Raw genomic sequence first — 17,752 nt, 5'->3', positions numbered from 1 at the left:
TGCATAGAGCACCCCTCCTCTAGGAAGCCCTCCCTGCTTTTCTCGGCCCACTCTGGTCTTCTGGGTTGGCCCTACCATGTTTCCCCTCATCCCCACCAGCCAGGCTCACGCCTGGGCACTACAGTGCATGGTGTGGCAGGGACAAGCCTGCTGACCTATAGCCATCCAGGAAGCTGGCATTGATATAGTCAGAGCCTTCCACACCACGGATGGGCTGCAGACACACCCGGGTCAGTTCATAGGGCATGATGTTCACCAGGCGGTTCTTGAACTTGTTGCAGGGCAGGTTGGCACTGATGAAGCGAGATGTGTGGGCCTTGGAGCTGGCCAGCAACTATTGACAGGAAGGGTCTGGTCAGGTATGGCTTCCTTGGGGAGCCACGGGGGTTCTGCATAACCCAGTTCAGGCCCACTGGAGCCCTACCTTGAATTCGAGCTCCATGGCAGTCACACTCTCCCCTGGAGGCACTTGGCCCAGCTTCTGGATATGGGCGTAGAGGTTGCGGGCAGGCACCTCTGTGTGTCCACATGTGGCAGCCTCCAACAGTGCCTCATGGATGAACACATACTGGTCCTCTGTCTGCACCATATAGTTTCTCTGCGATCTCATGCATGTCACATGGCCATAGATGTCAACTGTCTTTTCATGCTTCATTCGTTCCAGCATGGCATCGATAACGATGAAGCAGCCAGTACGGCCCACACCAGCGCTGCAGGACATGAGCTCAGCTTGGGTTGGAGGTCCCTGCCTCCCACCCCACTCCCTCTGGTGGCACCATACCCTCTCACCTGCAGTGTACCACCATAGGCCCTGCATCTAGTGGGTTGCAGGCTTTGACCCGTCTCAGGAAGGCTAGGATGGGAGTTGGGTACTCGGGAACCCCATGGTCTGGCCAGGCCATGAACTGGAACTGACGCAGCTCACGCTTCTCACTAGAGCCACTCTGGGGAGCAAAGTCAGGAGAGATGCGGTGACCAGGAGTCTGCCTGCCACACACCCAGGGCCAGACTCACCACTCTTGGAAAGATTCAGAAACCATACAAGGCACCCTGAAGAAGCTGAGGAAGTTCTTGTATCACCCCCCACAACCCCCACCCCAGTCCTTGACCCTCTGATACCTACACTGGTCCCCAACTCTAACCCACCATACTCAGGCCTCTGTCCTTATATGGACAATTACCATGGCAGAGTCATACCTTGTGGAGAGCAAAGGTGCGCATAGTATATGTGGCCAGCTCCACAGTGTCCAGCAGAGTCACCTGAATGAGGCCGTAAGTCTCAGTGCCACGAGCTGGCCAGTACTGATCACACTTCACCTGCAGAGGGAAATACAAAGCAGGGAGCGGGGCACAGGTGATGATGTCAGAGAGTACACAAAGGCCCAGGCAGGCAGAAGCAGAGAGGAAGGCCCAGCCTATTGGTTAAAAGATCCTCCATCCCTGAACTCTCAAATCCACTGTCCTGCTGGGCACAGTGGCACATCCCAGTGACATGGGAGGCTGAGGTAGAAGGATTGCAAGTTTGAGAACAGCCTTAGCAACTTAGTAACAACCTGTCTTAAAATAAAAAAAAAATTAACGGCCGGAATTGTGGCTCAGTGGTGGAGCGCTTGCCTAGCATGCGTGAGGCACTGAGTTTGATCCCTGGCACCATATATAAATAAACAAATAAAATAAAGGTATTGTGTCCATCTACAACTAAAAAAATATTTTAAAAAAATTTAAAAGGTTGAGGATGTAATGATAAAGTGCCCCTGGGTTCAATCCCTGGTGTCCCACCGTCCCACACAGAGACACGCGTGTGCACACACATACACACAAATCATTTCCTCTCTTCCTCATCAAGCCTCATCACACTATGTCACTACCCTTGCCCTCACTGGTGGAATGAAGGCCATAATTGAAAATTATTTATTCAAGACCAGATCGCACCAGGCACATTTTCTGCCAAATTTACCCATAACGTTTATGCCCCATTTTCAAGCTCTGTAAATTTTATGTTCCAGTCAATGGTTTGCAGTGCAAAAGCAGAAAACAGCAGATCCTTCCACTAATTAACTGAGGAGATGTGTTAATGCCCCAGGAACACTCCAGCATCTGGGGAACATGTGAACACCCTGGGAACAAGCCAGCAACTGGGGAACATATTAGCATTCCAGTAAATGACAGCACTTGGTGAAACACATCAATATCCTAGGAACCCACTAGCATCTGGGGAACATGCTACATCCCAGGAATACCCCAATACCTAGGGAACATGACAGTACTCCAGGAAAGCAACAGTGCTTGGGGAATCCTTTGAGGAACGTCTACCCACAGGGACAGAATAAGGTGTCCGATGTCACCTGTTGGCTGAGTTATTTCCTGTCCACCTCCTAGCAGGGCCCTTCAGTCTCACCCGGGACTTCTCCTCCAGCCGCGTCATCATGACCACAGTGGCTGTACGCTGTTCCCACACCATCCGCCAGAAATCACCCATGGTCTCAGGCAGTGGGCCCTGTGTGGCAATGTAGGCGTTCTGCTTGCGATAGCCATCGATGTAATTGGCATTGATGTAGTCACTCCCTGGGACACCTACAGATGGAAGGGGATATGGCAGAGCATTTACTAAGCGCCCCTAGACAAGAGTACCATGGCTCAGTGCACTCAAGACTCAGGGATAGCCTCCATAGCATGAGTCAGCCCAGATAGCAAGGGGGAGGTGAACAAGGGCTGGGAGGAGGCTCTGCCCTTGGCTCACCATCGATGGAGGTAAGGATGACTCGAGAGTGGTCGTAGGCAATGACATTTGCATAGCGGTTTTTGGGCTTGTTCACCTCCAGGTTGGAATTCTCCCATGTGAACTGCTGTCCAGGATCAATGGACTGCGGGGGACAGAAAAAGCAGGTGGAGTGAGGGGTGAGCAGAGGGACACCTGCCCCCTGCTAGGAGACCCTGCCTTCCAAGCTGTGCTTACATCCTGTCTTCACTTTGAAAGCTGCACTGATCCTCTACCAATGCTGCTGGTAAAGCTGAGCACCACCCTTAGCCACAGAGTTGCCAAATCTCCTAATCAGGAAAGTGATGCACAGAGGAGTCCTTTAACCATGGCACCAGATCTCCTTGTTTGGTAGAGTACACTGGGGTGGCCAGGGGAGAGGACTGTGCATTCTATGAATGAAATGGGCACAGACAGATGGAAGCAATAGCAGCACCCTTGGCCAGACTGAAAACTATTGAGTGCCCTGGACACTGTGCACCACCTTGCCTGGCTCTCTTCTGCCTCTTCAGCTGTTTCTTCTCCATCTGCTCCCCAGGGCCTGCCCATCTGCAGGTTGGATACAGCTTCTTCCAGTGATTCTCCCAGGCCCTCTCCTCACTCTGTCCCCTTTCCTGAATGACCCCCACTGCTGGCAGGATTCTTGCACTTGTATGCTGGAGCTGTCCAAGACCCCGGCTGCAGCCCAGGAGCTCTTTCCTGAGTACCTGGCAGCCTCCTGGACAAGGAACTCATTGGCCCTTCAGTCTTAATTCAAAGCCACATTCATTAGCTTCCCTGCCAAATCTGCTCTGCTGCTGGGACTCCACCTCAGTGGATGGCACTATCATCCATATCCCAGAAGCCCAGGCCAGCACCTGCCAAGTCCACCTCAAAACCTCCTCACAGCCCCTCCTGTTGACCAGCATTCTGGTGCTCCTCCCCTCCTCACCTCTCCAACCTGTTGCCATCACCCTCCCTCTTCCTCTATTCTGACCCACTCTCAATGACCCTTCAGACATTTCAAAAATGCAGATCTGAATATCAATTTCCTGCTTAAAAGGCTCCATGTTCTCCATTGCCTCGGCAGTAATGGTAATAGCTAACTGTCAATGGGATCTTCTGATATGCTTAGCACTGTCGTGAGTACTCCGTATTTTCTCATCTAATTCTATATGAGATGGGTTCTGTCATAAGCCTCATTTTACAGATGAATACATTCCATAGTACTCTGCATTGCATGCAGCATCTTTCATATTTTGGTCCCAGCCTTGACACACTCCAGGGGACAGTGCCAGTGCTCCAAGAGACCTCCAAGCACAGCCCGACCCTTGGACTGCCTCAGTGCTGTCAACCTCCCTTCTCTGTGCATGTTGGTCATATTTAATACAAGGACATATGGATTTGGTCACACATTCAATGCTGATTACCTGCCTGCGTGTTTCCCAACTGACTGGTTCCTAAGAGCATTTGTCTCCATATCCCCAGCACCCAGCACAGGGAGTGGCATACACTTTAGTGCTTGCAAATGTGATAAAAGACTAACAGAATGTTAAGGATGAGAGAGCTCTGGGATCCTGGCTGAGGGAGAGCCCTAAGCAGCCTTGAGTGGCCAGAGTGGACTTCTGGGTAGAAGAAGGTTTTACAGGATAACCCAGAGAAGAGGACAGAACAGGTAGTAGGTGGCAGGGGGATTGCTGTGATCAGAGGTCTTGTGAGCCTACACAGTGAGGCCCATCCTCATCAGAAGAAGGGCAGGGATGGGACATGGCATAGATGAGTCCAGGTGGAAGACCACTTCTGGTCAGACAGACAGATAATGAGCAGACAAGCCCAAATTATGAGCTTGTTACCTGCAGTGAGGCCACACAGAAAGCAGGCCGCAGTGGGTGCCCTACCATAGAGGCAGCATGGTTCCTTTGAAGAAGGAGTGTTCATCTGTTTGCCTGCCAAGCTCGATTTTCTCTTTGGAAACCTGGCTTAACACGCTGGAAATCTGTCTGGCCTCATGGCCCTTAGAAATGAAACCTTGGTACCCTGGGACACTTCCCCAAACACACCTGAGGGTGGACATCTGACTGAAAGGGGAGCAAACTCTCAGGTTAGGCTGAACCAACTCACCCATCACTTATCTGTCAATAGTGTTTTGAGGTCCATGTCAGGTGCTGGGAAAAAGAGTGATGGACAAGGCAGAAAAGACCTCTCCATGCTTACTACAGGAGATGGGCCTCTCCTTTAGCTGTGAGTCAGGTAGAAGCCCTCAGACCCTGAAATCTGAGCCACCAATAGGCCAGAGTGAGGTGAGCACAAGGAGGGTCTCAAGAGCAGGGCCTGAGCCCCTGGCTCTTCATCTGTGGGCTGTTTACTGCGAGTGCACATGTGAGCACAGGTGGGTGACAGCTGACGGGATAGAAGCTGGGCTTCCACCACACCTGCCTGGGGACAGCTCTCTTACCCCTCATGGGTGCAGTCACCATGGGAGGCTCAGCACTCTGCTGTCCCAGGCACCAAGTGTGTGGGTAGAATGGTCATGCAGTGCAGGCATAGGCTGTCAGGTAGGCTTGAGTTGGAATCTTAGCTCCACTACTCATCAGCTGTTTCACTGTGGGCAAGTCACTTTCCCTCTCTGAGGCCCATTTCCTCACCTGAGGGGACAGTAATATAGTACCACCTCAGAAGGTTATGCGGGGAGTGAGATGATGATGCTTGGTGCTCAGCCAATGCTGGCCTGCAGTAAGCTCTTGACAAAAGCCAACTATTGTGGCTATTATTACTGATCTGGGTCTGTACCCTGTGTTTGCCTCTGTTAGCATCAGGGTATGTGTGTGAGCACCCAGCATACTGCTAAAGCATCTCCTAGGTGACCACCAGAAGGTCCTGCGCAGGGCCTTGGCTAGACTCAGCACCTGAGGAGGCCAGTTCCCCAGCTGTCATTCCTCTCTGTATACCAGGAAAACCTGGAACCCTAACCACTGCTTTGACCTGGGACAAGATAGGAGCTGTTATGGGGTAGGCCCCCGCCCAGCCACATGGGACAGGGTTGTCTCACCTCATACTCCTGGGAGAACTTGAGGCCATCATTGGCTTTGAGGCGTTCAATGTTGTCTGCCAGATCGGTGATGGGGATGGGTGGGTGGTCTCGCATACCTGGGGAGGCAGGGCACACACAGGCAGTTAACATGAGGCTTGAGCAGGGTGGTGGAGACAGCCCTGATGCATGTATGTGCACACGTGAACATGTGGGACCATGGAGCACTTGGCACTGGTGGCATGGAGACGGCAGCACATGCGGCAACAGGGATGGAGGAGCACACAGTGGCCAGAGGGTAGAGAGGACAGAGGGAGAAGTACATGTGGTGTGAACATGTGGAAGCATGTCAGGTGACACTGTGCTGAGTGGGGGCACCAGGGCTCTGCCTGGCAGGTCTGCTCAAGAGGAACGGGAGGCTTCCTCCCTCCTGGGCTCATACTAGAAGCCCAGGTTGGCGGCAGCTGATAGGTGGAAGCTGGGTTCCCACCACACCTGCCTGGGGACTGCCCTCCTGCCCCTCACTGGCGCCGGTCACTACAAGAGACTGGGTGACACTGCTGTCCCAGACACAGAGAGTGTGGATGGAGTGGTCGTGAACTACAGACGATGGCAAAGAGACCCAGAAGGAATACACAGAGAGAAACTGAGATGAGGAGGAAGATGTAGAGAGAGAGACAAGGATACAGGAGGGAGAGGCACCCTGAGAGCTATCAGACTGAGAAAGAAGGCAGAAAAGAGAAGTGGAGGTCATGAGGTGGGAAGAGAGGAAGGGGGCAAAGGAGAGAGATGAGGAGACGCCCAGGAAGGGAGAGAAGAGAGGAAAGGAGAGAGATGAACAAGGAAGGTAGGAGGTGATAGGATGAGAAAAGTAGAGAAATGGAAACAGACACCAAAGCCAAAGTTTCCCAAAGCGTGGGAACTTTGGAAACTAACTTGAAATATTCGGGCAACTGGGGGCACTGGAACCTGCAGAGAAAACAAACCAAAAGAAAAAAACACAATGGGGCGAGAGAAGAGAGCCCGTTAACCTTTTCTGGTCACATGGCTATGAGCTCAGACACAGTGTGGGTGGGGCAGGAAGGTCAGAGCAGTGAGGAGCAGGGGGCCATGGCATAAAACCCACCACAGGCCTCTGGTCTCCCAGTAACGCAGACAGATGTCCCACCTCTAGATGTGAGTGTTCACAAACCCCATGGGTTGGTGGCCTTTCAGGGTTCTTTTTATGACCAACTATTAAGTTCAAACCAACCGTATTCCTTCCGGTATCAAAATTTGGCCTTTGGGGTAGAGGGTGTATCTCAACAGGAGTGTGTCTTCTCAAGTGCCTGCCCATGTCTCCTTCACATGCAGCGGCCTCTGAAGAGTTTCTCTGCAACCCCCCCCCCCCCCACTTCTCCTCAATCTGTGGAAACATTTCTGCCCCAGTGCTGGGTTGCCACACTCCCGCCAACGTCCTACCCGCCAAGGCATTGGTCCTCCCTCGAGTCTCCCACTCTGCTAAATAAATTGCTTAGTCCCTTCCTGCCATGCACAGTTCTCTGTGGCACTTGAGAGATACCTGCTCCTCATGTCACCCCTGCCCTCCTCCTGACTACTCTTCAACCATCCTCCTTGACACTGTGCCACCCTCCCTCCCTGGCTCCCTCTCCTTCCTGCCTGCTCCCGGGAAGAGCCTTCTGTTTGGGGGCTTTGGCTGCTGCATGCTCCTCAGCACCTGCCACACTGGTAGTTTCAGCACTGAGGCTAGAGCAGAGGTCCAGACCCTGCAGGCCCATTGCTACCCGCAGTCACAGAGCCATCCTTATATCCCCCATGTGCACTCAAGCCCGAGTCCTGCTGCCCTCATCTCCTTCATTCTTCCTGAGTCCGTCCCTTCCCTCCATCCCCACTGATGCCTTCTACCCACTCAGCAGCCTAGTCTCTCTGGTCCACTTTCTCCCCCTTTAATCAATTCCTTCTCACATAGCAGTCACAGTGCTATTTCTACAGCACAATTCTGACCCTGTTATAAACCTTTAGTGCTTCCCTGGGACCCTCAAGATGAAGTCCCAAGTTCCTCAGCCTGCTGTCCAAGTCCCTCTGCAAGGGGACCTCTGGCCTGAACTTCTATTCACCTGTTGGTCAACTCCAATATTGGAGAAACACTCAAGTAGCTCATGTGTGCAATGTCTCCACTCAAAAGAGCTCCTCCCACCCTTTCCCCTAAACAATGCCCTCATGGCTTGGCACCTCTTGCCAAGCAAGTCCTCTGCCCTGCAGTGCTACTGTCCTGGTACTTGTATTCCTCACAGATCAAATCTTGCTGGCCTGCTAGGGTTGCCTGGCTTGCTCAATGTCAGAACACATGCCCTTGGAACTCAGTCACCATGTTGTAAGGAAGCCCAGGTCACATGAAGAGGCCATGCCTGGATGTCCAGCTGACAGTCCCAGCTAGGCTCACAGCTGATCTGTCAATCACTAGACACCTCAATGAGCCATCTTTACAATCCAACAGCTAGGAAACTTTTCCATTAAGAGGCCAGACAGCAAATATTTTAGGTTTTGCTTCCAATATCTACTACATCTACTGATGTCTATCTTTCGAGTGCAGACAGACCCAGAAATGAATGGGTGTGACTGCATTCCAGGAAAACTTTATTTATAAGACCAGGTAGTGGGCCAAATTTGGCCATGGGCCATAGTTTGCCAACCCCTGCTTTAAATGATTCAAGCTCCCAGCCTTCAAAGTCTTCCGGCTGAGGGCCCAAACATTCTAGAATAGAGACGCTGCCCCTGCTGTGCCCTGTCTGAATTCCTGACTCATAGAAACTGTGAGAGATAATACATAATTATTGTTGTTTTAAGCCACTAAGTTCTGGGTTAATTTGATATGCAGTAATAACTGGCTCATATATACACAAACCCTCTGTGTGTGCATTAGTTCACTCATTTGTTCTGTTGTTGTGTGCTCATTTCACAGGCATTCAACAAGAACCCATTGTATACTGAAAGCAAGGACGGGGGATGAACAAGACATGGTATCTGGTGCCGCAGAACTCAAAGGTTGTGGCTGAGGGAATTCCAGCAGAGGAGATCCCCAGCCATGAGTGGGGCACCCTCCCAAGAGGTGAGGTCTGTGCTATGTGGCTCAGAGAAAAAGGAGTGACATTTCAGTAGAAGAAACAGCCAGATAGCATGAGAGTGGCTGGGGAGGAAGGGCAGGCAGTGAGCCTTGAGCTGCAGTCCCTGTCCTTGTAGAGTAGATCTGGAGCTGTCCTGTAGGAAAGGTCAGGTGTGACACCTCATTTCTCTTCCAGTTTCTTGTGGGGCATTGCTCACTGCTAACATGCCCCTCTGTGTGGAGGGTCAGAGGATGGGTGCAGAGACTGGCCACCCTGTGACTGGGATGTGGACTCTAGGGAGCTCCTTAGCCCACATTCAGAGGCCTTGACCAAAGACCCGCTGGGACTGATGAGCAGCTTTGCTGCCCTGAGGAGGATCCTGGGCCCTGAGCACCTGACCAGATATTGGATATGGGACTTTTCTGTCACTTCAGTCCAAAGAGAACAAAACTGGGGTCCTTCAGTGACCTAAGGAACAGAACCTGCAGCCTGCTTAATCTAGGCTGGCAGGCAAGCAGGCTGGGGAAGCTGCCCTACCTGGGGTCTGGTAGTTGAGTCTTCGCATCTCCACAGGGTCAGAGGAGTGGGCCAGGAGGGAGTCCTTCAGCCCAATTGATTGCTCATCCTTTGATGATGGGGAGTGGGTCCTTTTCCTAAAAAGGCAGAGGGATGTCAACCATGTCAAGGTCCAGGTCAAGGCCAGCCAGCTTCAATGGAGCCCCCATGTTCACAGTTCTACCCGTCCACTGCCCCACCTCATACTAGGGTCCTCTGAGCATGGAGGAACCAAGGGCAGAGCAGCCTCAACATGAAGGAACACAGAGTAGGGATGGGGTAGGGAGACAGCAGGAGTGTGGAGTAGACAGAGCAGGTAGTGCAGCAAGGAAGGAAAGGGTCACAGAGGCTGTTGGCTCCTTTGGACAGAAGACAGGTCACTGCTGGGCAGTGGCTGCTATCCCCAAGACGACCACAGCTGAGGCAGCAGAAGCCACCAGGAAGAAACATGCAAATGACATATAAAATACACAAACATCACAGGGGACTGGGCCCCAGCTGTCTGGCTCTCCAGGTATCAGGGTAAATGCCCAGAGCAGCAGGGGAGGGACGGGAAAGGTGTCATCTAGCCAGGTAGAGTCCTGTCCCACTGGCTTCCACTTTCCCATCCACAAGGACAGGGTCAGACTATAGGATCCAGCTGCTGAGAAACACCCTGGGGCCCTTTGCAGTCTGCACATGTGTACTGGGGGAGCTGCCGAGTGTACTGCGGTGTGTGTGCATCCGGACACCGTTCCCTGCTGCTCTGCACAGTGGAGCAAGACAGTCTCTTGCAGCACTGAGGTAACTTCTCCGAGAACTGGGAGCCTGGGGAAGGTTCTGGTGAGCTCTGAGGACTCAGGGGAAGCAATGAAGCTGCATCGTGCATGTGCCCTGAGGGGAGGAGCATCCTCTGTGGAGGGTATGGAGTCGAAAGGGCAAGACAGCAACAAGGCCTGCCCCTTATGCCAATGAGGATTCGTTCTGAACCGGGGAGCCTGTTGTGTTGACTGGACAGTTTGCTGCTTAAAGCAACAGGTCAAGAGGCTTCTGGTCAGAACACCGTCCCTCCCTGCTGGCCTGACATGTACACAGGGATAAGAAGTAGAAGGGAGGCGTGTGAAGGGAGAAGGAACAACTCCTACCTTTCTTGTTTACTAGGTCCCGAAAGACAGGCAAGGACAGAAGAAAGGAATGATCATTGTTTCTGCCAAGCACTCAGCCCTTACACGACCGGGGGACACTGTGGGATCCTTATCCCATGTGACATTCACAGGGAGGGGGCTCTCTTTTGCATAGACACCATGATCCAAATGGGAGTGGGAAGGATGAGTGGGTATAGGAGGTACTCCTCAAGGCCCACCCATAGGTGTGAGCTCTCCAGGCAGGGGAGAGATGGGGCAGGAGACAGGCACTCCTCCATGGAGATGCGCCAGACACACAGACCAGCACACATTCTTCTGCCAGGTGCTCTCAGACGTGCTTATGTGCTCTGCCCAGGGCCAAGGATTGGAGGCTCAACACACTGTACCACAGGCCTAGAATGTGTCCAATGGAGCATTCTGGGGCAGAGGCATGGCTGTGTAGGGAAAGGATGGGGTGCCAGAGAAGGCCCCCTGGGTACCAGCACCTTGAAGTGAGTCTTCAAGGACGAGGAAGCAGCGGGGTGCAGAAGGGAGGGCTGCAGAGTGGAGAAGGGCTCAGACTCCACTGTCCTGGGAACTGCATTAGTTAGGTGTGATGATGTCAAGAGTGGAGGCAGGGACCAGATTAGCCAGGTATTCAACTGTTAGACGGAAGACATTGGGCTTTATCTTTGAAGCCACCAAAAGGTTTTAAACTGGGAGTGACAACATTAAACCTCTGTGGGTGCAGCTCAGTGGTAGAGCGATTGCCTAGCATGTCTGAGGCCCTGGATTCCATCCCCACCACAGCAAAAAAAAAATTGTGAAGTTAAATCTCTGGAAAAACCTCGGAGACTTGGAAGTAGACAGAAGGGGAAACTTCAGGGGCAGGTGGCTGCAGCTATCCAGGAGAGAGGACTGAGTGTTAAAGACAGAGACCAATATAGTTTTGGCACAGTGGGCCTTCAGTTAATATTTGCTAAGGGAAAATCTGTGGGGATGTGTTCCTGCGCCTCGGTCTTGACCTCTCTGGGCCTAAATAGGAGAGCATGGCTGGTAAACCACGTAGGAAGAGTGGCAGGAAGTGCTGAAACTAGGGGACCAGGAAATTTTGGTGTCTGGAAGAGGAGACAGACTCACTCACACTCAGACAGAGACAGACAGACAGATGCCCAGGGATGTACACGAAACAGCTCTCTTGAGATCCTCAGCCCCTCTTCACACCCAGGTTGACAGGCACACAGAGGCTCCCCACCAGACAGGTGCATACAAGCAGACGCAGGTGCACACACACACAGATGCTGCTGCCCATCCTGGCTTCCCACTGTGCCTGGGGGGCCAGAGGCCAGGTTGGGATGGCTGCACTTACTCCAATGCACTGTACCCAGAAAGGGCCTTCGAGGTGAGGGGCAGGCGCTGTCCCCAGGGTCCCTCTTAAACACTTAAACTCACCTCTTAAACAGGAGGATGGCGATGACAATGAGTATGATGAGGATGACTGCCAGGACGGGGCCTGTCACCCACAGCATCTCGGGCTCCTCCTGCTGCTGGGCTGGTGTCACCTGTACCACGATCTCATCCGAGTAGGGGCTGGAGGCATAGCGCTTCTGTGGCGCAGCAGAGGAACAGCACAGGCGGTGAGCTCAGTGTGAGACTCCCACCCTCTGCCCATCAAACCTGCAGAGAAGGTGCTGGGGCTGGGTTACACTGGGCTGGCCCTGGCCTGGTTTTCTAAACCCTAAGAGGTTGACCTGAGGCTGGGCAGCAGGATTGGGTTCCTGGGCTAAATCGGGTCTGGCCTTTTGGGTCTTGCCACCTAGTGTCCTGGGGTCTCCTTAGGCCAACTTAGGTCTCAGGGGCCACCCAGACCTGGGGTCTCCTCATGTTTGAGACTGGCCTAGTCTTAGGTCAGGTCTGGGGTCTTGGGTGCTGAGAGCCAAGCTGGCTCAGGCAGACCTGATCCACAGGTTCCTTCAGGGAGGCAAGCACGAAGCACTGGTAACTCAGGTCTGGAGACAGGGGTCGGTTGTAGAAGCCTCGGTAGCTCTTCTTGTCCCCCAGGGTAAAAGTCTCAGGGAGCACATCCACCTGAGCAGCTACATACGGCTTTAGCCGTTCTGTCTGTCGCCGCCGCCGCTGCCGCTCCTCACCACCCTGCTCAATAGCTTCCAGAAGCTGGCAAAACAGAGCACAGAGTCACACAGGGTCTTTAAGCATGGTGTTCCTGGGGCCATGGCCTGGCCACTGCAGGTACATAATAATGCCAGGTACCACAATGGTACCCCTCCCGCCAGCCCATGAGAAGCCTTATGGGTAATTTCATCCTAACCAGAGAGACAGTTTCCAAATAAGCTGTAAGGAGAGAATAGAAGACTTCATGTGTCCCAGGAAAACAAGCTTAAGGCTCATTCCAGCCTCTCCATGGTCTCCATATATGTAGGATTCTCGAAAGTCTACAGAGCTCAGACTATAGCTATGGAAACACCCCCGCTGTTACCCACCGCAGGGGATTCTCCCCAAACACTTCCCAGGCATTCTCCACAGTCTTCCAGGAGTCCTCTGAATACTCTCAGGGGCTTTTCCCTAGAGCCCCTCTCTCTAGGGAGGAGACAGGCTGCCAGCCAGAGCAGTCACAAGAGTGATTTCAATTGGGGTAGGGGACCCAAGAGAGTCCACTAGGATACACTCAGGGCAAGGTGGCTACTGCCAAACTGCGTGGGGTATCATTAGTGCCAGTCCCCTCCCCCAGGCACCTCATCCAGCTCCAGCTCCTCAGGTGTGTTCCATCTTGGTGTGAGCATGTTTCCACCCACACGGTCAATGGGCACTACGACGATGTAGAACCACCTGTGTGGGCAGAGCAGGAATCAGCACAGCCATCACCAGCAGCCTGCATCCATGCCCTACCCCTGCCACCAGCCCCTGCATACTTGACCAGTGAGGGGTCCTCCACTTGAGGCATAGAGAGGGCAAAGCGGCCATCCTCTATGTAGGCAGAAGCAGGCAGCGGCTTGTGTGGCAGGAGATCAGGAGCCGTGCGGATGGACACCAGGTGCTGCAGGCCTCCCGCACTGCTGCCACGGTTCATCAGCACAAATGAGTACTCTGTGTTAGGCTGCAGGTCTGCGATCAGCTTCCGCATCGAGTGCCCATCCACCTCCACACTTTGTCCATTGTACAGAATCTGCAGGAGATGAGAGGGGGAGCTTGGCAGTGCCTCTGAGTGAGGTTCCTACCGTGCGCCTACAAGGCACAGGATGTGAACCAGGACCCAGTTCACAGACACATGCACACATGGACTGGGAATTGGAATGAATGACAGCACACAGAAGGCCTGTGTGGGGTGGTCTGGCTGACTGTGGCCCTTACCCACCTTGAAGGGCACAGCAGACTTGTAGGAGTCAGGGACCTCCCAGCTGAGCAGCACAGATGTCTTCATCGCAGCTGCCACACGGAAGTTCTTAGCAAACACTGTGGAGGCACAAGGAGGAAGTCAGCTCTTGCTGGCTATCTGGAGTGGGGTGAATGAGCCAGAGGATGAGACATTATTGGGAAATAGGGGTTTAGGAACAGCTTCAGAGAACCAAGCACCCCCATTCCCAGCCAGCTTCAAATGGCACAGTTCAACTCCCAGCCCAAGCTCTTCCACAGTGAGCACTGAACAGGGTAGCGGATGCTACAGCACCAATTGCCAGAAATCTCCAGAAGAGCATGGGTAAAAGCTTGAACTCACAGACACCAAGTTAGAGGCCAGGTGTCAGTGGATAATGGTCGTGAGAAGCACATGGCCATACCAGGGCACGGTGGAGCATGTTCACTAGAGGTCAGTGGGTTTTAGAGATTAGTGCTATAAACCAAAGATCAGTAGGCTGTACACCCAAGAATGGTGATGGAATCAAAAGAGATCAGTGGGTCAAAGTCACAAGAAATTGAAAGGTCACGCAGCAGGTCAGTAGGTCAAGGACAGCAGAAGTCAGGGGTCTCACACCCAAAAACATGGTGCCCATTCACTAGAGATTAGTAGTCACGGTCATGAGAAATTGAGGGGTCACACAGCAGAGGCTGGTGGATCACAGTTGCCAGAGGTCAGTGGGTCAAGAGAGCAGAGGTCCCCAGGCGTAGCCACATTTGGGCAGGCATTGCCATGCCCACAGCACACACCTTGCTCCACAGGCATGGTCCGGGACTGGATACTGGGGCTGAGTGGACCGGCGCCTTTGCTGGTACGTGCACGGACCTTGATGTCGTAAGTGGTGTCCGGCTTGAGGCCAGACAGAGTAAGGTGTGTGTCAGCAGAGATGTTCTGCAGCTCCTGCTGGCTATTGATGTCACGGTACACCACAGTGTAGTTGGTGATGCGCCCATTCCTCTCTGCTAGCACTGGTGGGTCCCAGGCCAATTCTGTGGTAGACGTGGTCAGTCCTGTCACTCGTAGGTTTTGGGGAAAGCCACTAGGCACGTCCTCAGGGGTTGTAATCTCCTTCTCGAACTCTTCGCCTGGGCCGGCCCGGTTCTTGGCAGCAAGCCGGAAGATGTAGGTGGCCCCCTTGTGCAGACCGGTGACTGTAAAGTGCTGATCATCTTTGCCAAAATCTATGGTGTTAGGCCGCGCCTCATCGGCCCGGCGGTATTGCAACCGGTAGCCCAGCAGCTCACCAGGCAGCTCCTTGGGTGGGTGCCACTGAAGTAGCGCCGTGTTCATGGCTGTGGTGCTGACCATCATGGTGGGTCGGCCTGGGACTAAACAACCACGCACTGGGCTCTGGTGCTGCCCTCTCCAATGCCCACCCTCAGCTCTGCCCCTGACCCCTCACTCACCTGCCCCAGTTGTTGTAACAATTTTGGGCTTGCTTCGGGCACCATCCCCCTTGGTGGTGTAGGCAGCGACAGTAATGGAGTAGGTAGTCTCTGGGGTGAGGCCGCTGATGGTGGTTTCCTGAGGGAGGAGGAGGGGCCGTTCCCATCAGAAGAGGTCAGACTGTGTCAGCTACCTCAGGACCCTAGCCTGCAGGGAGGCCCCAGGCACACAGGGCCAGAGATCCTGGGAGGTTAGGCTGTGAAATGCTGGACTGCCGAGGTAGGGCAGCCAGGTAGAATGAGGGCCGAGAGGATCCCACCCATTCCAGGAGCCACAGGCCTGGGACAGACTGATCATTCTTCCTTTCAGACAAGAACAAAGGGCCATGCCGTTTTCTCAACTCTGTCGTGCTGTAAATGGCACCTCGCGAGGGCCCTGCACACATTCTCACAGGGCAGAGCCTCACACATACCCGGCACCTGCACGGCTACTGGCACTCACATGCACACAGACTACAGCTCTGCCTGCACACACCTGCGGACATTAACACATACACACACACACCAGGGTGGAGGGGCCCCACCCGACTAGTCAGGATCACAGCTCACCACCCCTGGGCCACTGACTCTGTGAACAACCATTCCCTGCAACACCCTACACCTGAGGGAGTAAGGAAAGACAGGAAGAAGACAAGGAGCTCCCCTACACCTGGGGGACTCGCTTCCCATGTTCCCACTGATTCCTAAGAAGTCAGCCAGGGCATGTCTTCCCACCTTGGAAGATCCTACCCATACACCCATTTCCAGCAAAGGCATCGTTTCTGGACATGCGGAGAAATAGCACAGGGGGACCAAGCCACGCCACACAGGGAGAAGAGTGGGAAGGAGAGGGGACCACCGTGCAGTGGGAACAGGGCTGCCACCCCCAACCCTGGTGTCCCTCCAGCTCTGAGCCTCACGTGGAGTCATGGCAGCTACCAACAGCCCCTCACAGGCCTCTTCCTGTCCCAGCTGGAGGGTCTCCCAGGGCTGGGGCTCCAGCAGCACCAATGCCCAACCCAGCTCCCTAGACTCTTGTCCCAGCCTGCGCCCTAAGCAGGTGATTTTTCACTCAGGATCAATAAGGCCTAACGATCAGGATTGGATTTAACTCCATCCCTGTCTGGCCGGAGCAGGGGCCAGGCCCTGGTCGATCATGAACATTGGCTTCAAATTGCTGCTCGACAGGCGAGAAGTAAGGATTAGAGGAAACGCCAATCGCTGCTCAGCTTGGTGCTCGTGTCTAAACGCCAATTTTCTCCAGATGTGGCTGGTGCCCTGTGGATCTTGGCAACACAGGCTGGGAGGAGAGAAGGGAGAGGGGGAGTGTCCCATGAGCCCAGCCTGACCCAGTCTTGCCCACGCTCGCACACCTGTTACTTACATAGTCCTCGGACTCCTCTGGCCGCCACTGACCGTGGGAGAGGGAGAAAAAGGGAGACAGGATGGTGAAGGATTCTGGCCTGGAGAGGTCCTGGCCCATGGAGGACAGATAGAGGCCTTGAACCTCTGAAGTGCCCACAGGGATAGCAGCCCAGGACAAATTCCCATCCAAAGATTCAAGTCCCTGCCTCACTGAACGCAGATAAGGGCTGGGAATCCTGGAGGGCAGACAGCCTGAAGTGGTGGAGGAGGTGAAACTGAGGGTCAGAGAACTCTAGGTAGAGACCCTCTGCAGCAGAGGCTACGGGTGTGGGGTGGGTTTGAGAGCACAGGCAGAGAGTAGGGAAAAGATTGAAGGGTGAGTGGGATGACCACACAGCTTGGTAGTCCCAGTCTACATGTGTCTTGGTATGATTAATCAAGGCCTCTTTCCACTCTCAAAAGTATTACAGTTGGAACAACAAATTATAGCCACCTGAGTATAAGGAGCACCCCAGAACATAAGAGATGCATGGTGGCTGGGGTGGGTCAAGGGGCAGATTAGCCAGCAAGATTATGAAGGTCATGAGTGTCCAGCTTAGAGCCTGGGCACTGCCCACAGGCACTGGAGCCCCTGACACACCTGCTCCCTTCTGTGGGTGCCTGAGCGTTGAGCTAGGAAGCCCAGCCAGTTTCTAGGGCTGGCAGTGTTGCGATTTCTTAGTAAATCCTTTAGTCTGTTGGTGCATGTAGGTGGTTGGAGGGGTACTGAGGCCTCTGTTCTGAGAGTCTGTGGTTCTGGAGGGCCAAGGGCGGGCCAATAAAGCATGGCACAGGAAGATGATTTATAGTACCTCCGGGCTACAGAAGCCATGGGGCCCCCCAGCCTGGCCCCCTCACAGGGCTGACCTACGCTCCTCCTGTGCTGGCAAGCTCTACTGCAAAGTCTTTGGAACACAGTATGGGAAGATGCTTGATAGTTTCCTAACAGTTAAGGCCACTCTGCAGGGTGGGGCTGGGCTCTGTT

At 53.7% G+C, this 17,752-nt stretch overlaps 1 protein-coding gene across 2 annotated transcripts in view; it reads right to left on the bottom strand.

Moving 5' to 3' along the window:
* Window positions 1–17,752, bottom strand: part of Ptprf (protein tyrosine phosphatase receptor type F) — an 83,498-nt gene that overhangs the window by 3,518 nt on the left and 62,228 nt on the right. The window contains exons 14-29 of one of the 2 annotated variants that reach the window (XM_071617765.1): window positions 15,346–15,463; window positions 14,689–15,267; window positions 13,901–13,998; window positions 13,458–13,711; window positions 13,281–13,374; window positions 12,484–12,702; window positions 11,980–12,134; window positions 9,407–9,522; window positions 6,702–6,734; window positions 5,787–5,884; window positions 2,741–2,864; window positions 2,399–2,574; window positions 1,198–1,317; window positions 790–944; window positions 425–710; window positions 156–334 (exon numbers count right to left, since the gene is read on the bottom strand). In XM_071617765.1, the coding sequence (XP_071473866.1) occupies window positions 156–334; window positions 425–710; window positions 790–944; window positions 1,198–1,317; window positions 2,399–2,574; window positions 2,741–2,864; window positions 5,787–5,884; window positions 6,702–6,734; window positions 9,407–9,522; window positions 11,980–12,134; window positions 12,484–12,702; window positions 13,281–13,374; window positions 13,458–13,711; window positions 13,901–13,998; window positions 14,689–15,267; window positions 15,346–15,463 (2,804 nt within the window). The remainder of the gene's footprint in view (window positions 1–155; window positions 335–424; window positions 711–789; window positions 945–1,197; window positions 1,318–2,398; window positions 2,575–2,740; window positions 2,865–5,786; window positions 5,885–6,701; window positions 6,735–9,406; window positions 9,523–11,979; window positions 12,135–12,483; window positions 12,703–13,280; window positions 13,375–13,457; window positions 13,712–13,900; window positions 13,999–14,688; window positions 15,268–15,345; window positions 15,464–17,752) is intronic. The other variant, XM_027937270.2, reaches the window with a different exon arrangement.

Source organism: Marmota flaviventris, chromosome 10 (assembly GCF_047511675.1).
Source record: "Marmota flaviventris isolate mMarFla1 chromosome 10, mMarFla1.hap1, whole genome shotgun sequence".
Taxonomy (NCBI): domain Eukaryota; kingdom Metazoa; phylum Chordata; class Mammalia; order Rodentia; family Sciuridae; genus Marmota; species Marmota flaviventris.
Note: the sequence above shows the minus strand (reverse complement) of the source record. Positions and strands in the feature narration are given on the sequence as shown.